Here is an 8,769-nt window from a genome sequence, read left to right as displayed (position 1 = left end):
TTTTCCCAGTTTCTGTTTAACTTATGGAAATTGAGAAGACAAAAGCAGTTCAAGTTATGAAGTTAATATATAGGGTATATCAGCCTTCTTAAAATAGGGGAACCGGCAAACCGCTACTTCAAGTAGCAGTTTTAGGGTAAAGTTGCTTCCCTTGTTTTTGAAGGCTGGTATACGAGTTTGTATATCAGCCTTAATAACCGGGGCTACCTCAACTAAAACTATATACTTGTATCATTTTTAAGGTATTGTATTCCAATTTCTGAATCACTCTCTCATATTTCACAACAATACAAATGGTGTATTAACATTTCACACATTTTAAATCTCTCAAGATCATTTTGGAAGCCCAAATTTATCCATATGTTGGTATGAGATCATAAATTCCTTAGAATTTTCACAATAGGTCTTTGGTGCATACTTATGCATCTATTATAGGTGCAACAAGGGAAGACCCAAAACGCGCGGCCCAAATCAATAACCTTGACAATATATCCGCGATCCGTCAAAATCAACGCTACGTTCTACAAAATGAACATTTACAAAAAAACACTCCCTCCGCCCACAGTTATCTGCACCAAAGACACTTTTTACGGACTCCTAGGCAAAACTTTTAGTGTAGTTTAATTAAATTTGGGTGGGTTTAATTAAGTAGTAAAAAGGAGGGAAATATGAGAGAAAGTGGTCTCATATGGTTAAGTGTGATAGTGGATTAAAGTTAGTGGGAAAGAGGAGAGAGAAAGTAGTCCCATATGTTTAATTAAAAAATGTTTAACAAAATTAAACCAAAAAAAGTAAGGTAAGATGGTCTTTTTACACTTTAAATTTTACTAAAAGAGGAAAGAACAAAATTTGTTACACATAATCGAAAGCACCCATTTATAGCAAATTTTGCAGATAATTGTGGGCGGAGGGAGTATAAACATGAAAAAAAAAATGAACATTTAATAATAAAAAATGAACATGTAAAAAAATGAACACATAAAAAAAAATGAACATTTAATACTTATAATGCATATGTTTCATAATCATATTGTTTTTTTTATTTCTTCAAATTTTTATGTTCATAGTTAAATGCATTATATTCATAATAATATTATATATGTTCATATATAATTTCAAATATTCATAATGTAAATATGTGTTCATGAAATATTAATTAAATCTATTTATGCATATGTTGTCTTTCTTAAATATTTATGTTCATACTTTTTTACGCATATGTTCACCTTTCAAATGCTTATATTCACTTTAAGGAAACCAATACTTACGTTCATATTTTGAATTGTTATGTTCACTTTCTGAAATACACAAGTTCATATTTTTTATACCTATGTTCACTTTTTGAAAAGCTAATGTTCACATTTAAGGAAACCTATGCATATGTTCATATTTTGCAAGATTATGTTCATTGATAAAAAAAAATGCAGAAAATCAGATAAAATTCAATTCATTAGAATTAAGAAAATCAGATAAAACCTAATCAATCGAAGTTAATCACAAAGTCACCACATAAGAAATCGAAAATCACACATAGATCAAATCGATCGAACATAACCAAAAATGAAATGAAATTCATATATATTGAAAGATTCATATAAACCTTAATTAATCGAAATTAAGCACGAAATCGATATTCACACCAAAATTCATACTTAATAACAACTTTCATGTTGTAAGAAACAAAATCAATCAAAAAAGTGCAAAAAAAAAAAAAAAGAGGGGGGGGGGGGAGAAATTAAAAAAAAAAAGAGAGAGAAAATAAAAAAAAAAAAACGAAGGAGAAAAATAGAGGAGAAGAAAGCTAATATTCATATTGTGCTGTTGTTACACTTATTTCTAGGTGCATGAATGTTCACCTAAGAATATGCGGAATTTTCATTCTAAATGGGCAGTAGCATGAGAAAATAAGGGTCCAGTTAGTTTTTGTGGTCCAAATTAATCTATTATAAATTTATGAAAAGAAGGGCCTACTTACTGGTCTTATTCTTTGCGACCCAAACTAATTTACTATGATAGTTTTCGTCCAAATGGTTGTAGCATGAAAATTGTGTAAAAGGATCCCTTTCTAATTTGGCACATGTTTATTCAGACATTGTGTTCGAAACTAGAGATTAATAGATACATTTGGGCCATTTTCATTCACTTCAATATGATCATTGCAACTTTGCAAGTAATGGTTCCTTATTATCATTAATACCTGAAATATAAGAAATACATATTCATGCTCATCTAGCACCAGCACAACACCTCTTAGGCACTTGCAAGATTTTTCTACATCAATAAATCACACGCAAAATAATGTACCATGCCAAACTTCTATTCAGAAATTGGAAATGATCTACAAACGCCCCTTGCCTCGCCTAAATTTAACCCCTCCGCACCCACAAACCTAATATAAAAACGTAGGTAAAAAAAGATATAACAGTTGTTCTACGTGATAACAAAAAAGGACAAGGAGCACTTGTTACAGTAAAAGTAGTAGCAGTTCCACAAACTGAAATTGAACAAATTTTTACCGTTCACCTTTGAGTTTGAGGAGTAAAGGTTCGGAAAATTTAGAAACATCAGAAGATGGTGCAATCTCCAGTTATCCACTCTCCATCTGGGAAATTTATGTTGAAGTATGTCTCAGAAATTATCACACAGAAAAATGCCTAGACCATTTAAAATTCTCAGTAAATTTTTTTGGTATGCAACCCTTGAACTTAGCACCCAGATATGTAAGTTGCACCATTGACTGTCCACACTCTAGTTATATTCAACAACCATATTCTGGAAGCCCCAGTTCCTCAAAGCAGCCTGCTCAATGACTTAATTAGAAGCTTTAAATTACGTCTCGTGGCTTCATCACCCGTGAAACCCAAAATATCAGAACTGATACTCTGCAGTAGAGAAAAAAAGCAAAGAAGTTTATGACAAATTCTTTTTACTTCAATCACTAGATGATAATCTGACTCCTGCATAGTGCATACGTCATACCTCAATATTCTTCAAAGTAAATACCAGGGTGTAAATTGATTTCTGAATCAATTCAGTGTTCTCTGGGGTCATAATAGAAGAATGCACCCTTCTGCAGTACATTAAACTCCATTAGCAGCTACTCCAATCATTAATGCAGCAGATAACATCAAGAAGTAGTTTGTTTCGTAGAAGACAAATTTCAAACCTTTCATCACTTAAGAATATACAACCATAAAAAATAAATAAATAAATAAAACCTGATTGCATATCACTAACAATAAAGTCTAAAGGTCATCGTCCTCTTGGTTTGACATCCTTCTGCATCAGTAAGAGTTTTCTGGCCATTCTTTAAACTTATAAACATAATCTACAGGCTTCAAAAAAAAAAAAAATAAACATAATCTACAATAGCTTTCCAATACCACCATCGAATTCAAAGTCATTGATGAGAGTCCATATATACTAGAAAACATCAGAATAAGCCTAACATTTTGGCACTTTACTCAGGCATTAACCCGTTTTATTTAATTGTTCTCTCCTACATTAGATCTCTTTGGGGACAAACAGCCAAATATTCACTTATGTCACTTATGTACTGACTTTGAGTCACCTTGTAATTTTCTGTATTCAATAATTAAAAAAAAAATTAAATCAAAGGCATTAAGAGTACTTGCATCATTTCAACCTTACCCTTTTTTTTTTGGGTGTGAAACAATATCTTGAGAAGAATGTTGAAATGAATAAACAGACAAATAGAGGACAAGACATCTTCCTCTGAAATTACAGAATTGAATATTTCGATGAGGATGTTTACCTCAAATCTTCAGTTGCCTGTGTAAGGCTTTTAGTTAAACTTTCAACTTCCTTCAGCAAACCAGTGTCACGGACCTCGGACAACAAAGGTTGAATGTCTTCAGACATGGCTTTAATCTAAAGAATCACTACACGTGGATAGGAGTTACTACAAAGAAATTCATAGGCAGTTACTCTTGATTATAAACCTAGTTGCTGATATTACACGGTAAACACATTATACATAAACCAGTCTTGGCTATCTAAAATTCCACAGAACACCAAAATCATACTTGAAGATCAAATAACTAAAAAGAAGAAATGAAAGAAATCAAATGGTCAATGTTATTGAATATGCACTTATGATGAAGCACCTAGTATAAAATACCTAGGATGTGTCAACTTCAAATAGACAAAATGCAAGATCTATAGTTTACAATAAAGGAAAATTTCTCCCCTCATTAATCTACTAATTAATTAGAAAACGAACTCTTGGCTCCTAGACATAGCAAGATTATACATCTAGGCCATAAGAACGTAAACAAACTCACGAATCAACTAAAAGCCCCTTCGAGAACCGCTAAATAATCTGTGTGTGTTGAAGAGCCAGGAAGCTCATTCAAGGTATATTAAAACTTTAGACAAAATTGCTTAGCAAGGAAAGAAGTCCATTTACAAGTTTTTCATAATGACTTTAGCCTTGGAAGTCCAAACACCTCCTTTTTTTTATCGCAACATTGACCGTCTTTTGTAATTTATACATTATAAATAAATAAATTCATGTTGTTTGTCTCCATATACACTTTCAGAACACCAACTTTTTATAATTTAAACTAAAGTATTAATATGTTGCAACTAAAAAAAGAACAAGCACTAGAGTGAAAATCCAAATGTTGCAATGAATAAAAAACAAGCACTAGATTTTAATACCCCAAGAATACTTGACATCCCCATGAAAAGCATAGCTTACTAGCCACTAACATCACAATATCCCAATGCCTCTAAATAAGCTCCCGCATAAAATAGGGTAGGATGGTAAATTGTACACAAGCTTCACCCACATAATCGCAAAGAGCCTCTCTTAACCTTATTTCTAAAAATTGCAAACAGGTTTTTTTCCTTGGATCTTTGATCTGAAAGACAGCTAGCTAGCCTATTACTTTGAAGCAAAAAGAAAAGAGAAGGAAAAACAAGTTACTGAGACGTATGATTTAGTCCACCATTAGTCTAAAGTTAGATTATGCAAATATGCAATACACTCTTTATTCTTTAAAGAAAATGGTCCACAGCTGACTAAGGTAAAAACAAAAGTAACAGAATCCACCCCCACCTTAAAAGCCATCTTAAAGGATAGCATTTCAAGCATATATTTGTAAACAGACAACATTCAGACCACTAAACATAACCCATGAAACACTCCCATAAGAAATTAAAATTTAATTTGTTTTAATTTTTTTTTTCTTTTAAAAAAAAAAACACACACACACACAACCTCAAAGACTTCCAACTAGAAGTTTGTCGGCAAAATCCAACTATTGCAACCAACCCTTTTCCTGTATGCGTTTATCTTATACCTGAAAAGTGGTGAGCAAAATTTCTTGTTCTTTTACAATGACATTGTTACCGCTCTATGAAATTAAATGTTTGAGACTAGGAAAATCAAATGGCCTTGTTTATGATCCCTCTTGTTACATCTACAGCCCTACAGGTCATCGATAATTCGATATTGTGTGTATTTGGCAATCCCCCACAATCGTGATGTTTAAACTTGTAAGGAAATGAATATTCTGAAATGTGTCACCTATAGTAAGACTCCATATTCCATAAGCTAGCTGCCGTGTTACTTCCCAAATTCCCATGGGTACTCCTTTGTGAGTCTGTGGGAGGTTTCTGGGTATTTATTTAGCCAGTATACAGCATGGCCCACGATATTGCCTTCATCTCAAGTGAAGAGGAAGGATTCCAATCCACTGTTGAGGTGCACTTTTCTTTTCTACTATAAGCAAAATCTTCTCCTTATCTTTTAATATTATGACCCAACATAAACCATTAAGAAGAAAAAAACCTGAATATTCTTTCAATTTTAAACATTTCCCTACTTTAGAAAGGAAGGACATAATAATATTCTGTACACCAATCTATTTCAATCTGTAGATGCCTTGAATTACTAGGGCACTACATTAGCAGGTGGCATCAACTTAGTTGCACCGCAGGTATAGCAAAGCAAGCAGCCAAATCTTAACTTTTTTTAGGGTGTAATTAAACAGTATCCATTCTTTAAAATCTAGCATTGATAAATAAGTGTTACTCCGCGAAAGCTCTTACAAGTTACAACTGGAACTCTTAGCAATCATAAATATCTTACAAGCAGGAAACCATACCTTTGATAACAGTGGTCTTGCTTCTTCAATAACAGCTGCAACTCTTTGTGCCAATGAATAAGTATTTGCAACACCAATCTCTTCCACTTCACGTCCAATGCGGGTAAATATTCCTACAAGTGCATCTAAACTCACTCCCTGTAATCCCTTAATCGTTTGCCTGTCACAAACAATGAGGCCTTCCTTATCACATTCCGGATCAAGAGGCCCAACAGAAGGTGTTGGAATTGGATCTTTGGGAGTAATGTCAATCATAGTTTCCATGAGGAGACCAGATTGGTTAACTTCAACTGTAGAATTTCGTGGAATAATAATTTTATCATCGTCCACCTACAAGCAAAGACAGACAATTATGAGTATCTTATGAATATAATTCCTCCATTCATATTTTATTACAGCGTATTCCTATTGGGAAGTTGCAAAACAATTGCAACATCACTTTATTTGGCCAATGTTTCTATCACAATCCTTGACAGAGTTGACACATAGGTCCTTTTCTTTTATTTATTTATTTTTTAATCTTTCTCCACACTTAAGTACTGTGCATCCCCATCCCATCCCACCCCCACCCTACCCACATAGTAATTGAAAGAACGGATAAATTAGTTCACAGAAATTTGGTTTAAATAGCAACCATAATAGAGCAAATTTCAGTATTCTATGTAGCAACAGAGAAGCATGAGATGACAAGTGCTAACCTCAACGACAGCTTCTATGCATTTCAAAGAAGAATTAACACGGATCACATTGCCAACGTTCACTCCTCTAATCCTCACAGGTGTTCCGGCACCAATGCCACAAGCCTGAGGAAATTCAAATACTGCCATATACTTCCTAAATCTACTGCGAATCTGGAAAGCCCTTAACCAAGCCAAACTCAGCACAAATAGTATTGTACCCGAGACAAGAAACAAACCAACACCACCTTCCCAGATACTTCTCCTACCAAAACCAAAGTCGCTGAGAGGACGTAAAGTTTGCTTCCAGATACTACGAGGAACATCTAAAATAGCAGATAATGCAGATTTTGGTTCTGATGAAGAGGGAGGTTGGTTCTGCTCAGCATTAGATGACATAGCCTTAACAAATACTGCTCGTTTCTTACATCTAGAAGGAAGACACGGCAAATAACTGCTTGAACAATGCCTGATGCTGACTAACGAAGATGTTAAACCAGCTGAGGTTGTCAAACCTTGGATTGCAGAATGCCCCGCCATGTTTTTCAATTAAATACGAACAGATGTTAAGAAACACTTAGCCGGGGTATTAAGCAGCTAAGTTAATGTATACCTAGGCCTTTAATAGTATTTATGAGGCAATATCAACATGAACATAGCAACAGGTAGCCGCCTCCCTGCTCTGCCTTCAGTTGCAGTGGCAAAGTTAACAGATGTCAACTGATATCACCAGAAAAAATAATTCTGCATTTGCAAGTGAAGACCAATTAAAAAACCAACCTTCAAACATTACAACAAAATAATGAATCGCGACTAAGATGATCACAATCAACAAAAGGTTTTTCACACAAGATAATCTTAATCTCCAGAACATGATGATCACAATGCAATTCGCGGTTCGCAAAGAATTAGTTCCGATAGAGCACCCACATCTCTAAGGGCCACCCTGAGTACGGCAAGAGTGGCAACAAGAGTACTAAACCTTCGAGCCGAGCCTACTGTTCGGAATCTACGATCGCCTCGACTAATAGGCTCAATTATGATAAAAAAATACAACACATTATCAACCAAATTTCACTCAAACATTATCAAAATTAGGCTAAAAAATCACATATAATTCTTCTTGCTTAAGAACATCAATGTGAATTGCGCAAAGCATGATTCTAGCACCAATTTCGCTCGTTATAAGCTTTCATTTCTTCAGCAATAATAATTAATAGTTCAATAATCCACCTTAGAAGAACCCTAAATTGAGCAATTGCCGGAAATCAAATCAATGATACTCTGGAATTAAACCCTAGAATGTGAAATGAATTTCGATGATTACGAAGAAATGAAATTAAGAAATTTTACCTCAAACGAAGCTTCGATGGAGGTGAGAGAGCTCAGAAGGCGCTTCAATGGAGAACTCAAAGTAGGCTTCAATGGAGGAGAGAGAGAGATGCAGTGTTCATTCCCACTCGTAAGGAAGATTGATGTGAATGATGTCACGCATATACCAAGTATTCGATCTAAATAAAATAAAATCAACGGTCAAAATTTAATCTCATAATTTAAATTTTTTATTGTATCTCCAATTTTTTAGTGAGAAGAAAATACAAGTTAAATCAACGGTCAAAATTTAATCTCATAATTTAAATTTTTTGTTGTACTCCAATTTTTTAGTGAGAAGAAAATACAAGTTAACTAGTTAGTGTTTTCCCTCAAAAAAAAAGTTAACTGGTTAGTGACTTGGGCGATGCCCCGGGTTTGTTTCTCCTTTTTTTTATTTTTTAAAAGAGCATTGACATTTGGTAAAATCATTCAATAAACCACCAAAGAAAATTGGAATAAACCCATCAGTTACCAATTTAAGGGTCTGTTCTCATTGACTGAACTCAGTTGAGCTGAACTGAACTGAATTGAACTAAGTTGAACTAAATTGAACTTAACTGAAATGAATATATTATAAGAAAATC

At 33.9% G+C, this 8,769-nt stretch overlaps 1 protein-coding gene across 2 annotated transcripts; it reads right to left on the bottom strand.

Moving 5' to 3' along the window:
* Positions 1 to 2,435: 2,435 nt before the first annotated feature.
* LOC145595434 (protein TRIGALACTOSYLDIACYLGLYCEROL 2, chloroplastic-like) lies at positions 2,436 to 8,312 on the bottom strand. 2 transcript variants are annotated; one of them, XM_081651844.1, is made up of 6 exons: positions 8,165 to 8,312; positions 6,833 to 7,555; positions 6,135 to 6,464; positions 3,776 to 3,891; positions 2,980 to 3,070; positions 2,436 to 2,882 (listed from the first exon to the last, which is right to left on the bottom strand). In XM_081651844.1, the coding sequence occupies exons 2-6, from the start codon at positions 7,349 to 7,351 to the stop codon at positions 2,790 to 2,792; spliced, it is 1,149 nt and encodes a 382-aa protein (XP_081507970.1). In that variant the 5' UTR covers positions 7,352 to 7,555; positions 8,165 to 8,312; the 3' UTR covers positions 2,436 to 2,789. The 2 variants fall into 2 exon arrangements, with proteins under 2 accessions (XP_081507970.1, XP_081507971.1); XM_081651845.1 differs by having other exon boundaries at positions 2,980 to 3,067.
* Positions 8,313 to 8,769: the final 457 nt, after the last annotated feature.

The sequence above is a fragment of the Chenopodium album genome, chromosome 19 (assembly GCF_948465745.1).
Source record: "Chenopodium album chromosome 19, dcCheAlbu1.1, whole genome shotgun sequence".
NCBI classification, from domain to species: domain Eukaryota; kingdom Viridiplantae; phylum Streptophyta; class Magnoliopsida; order Caryophyllales; family Amaranthaceae; genus Chenopodium; species Chenopodium album.
The sequence above is the reverse complement of the archived record's forward strand: the minus strand, read 5'-3'. Positions and strand labels throughout refer to the sequence as shown.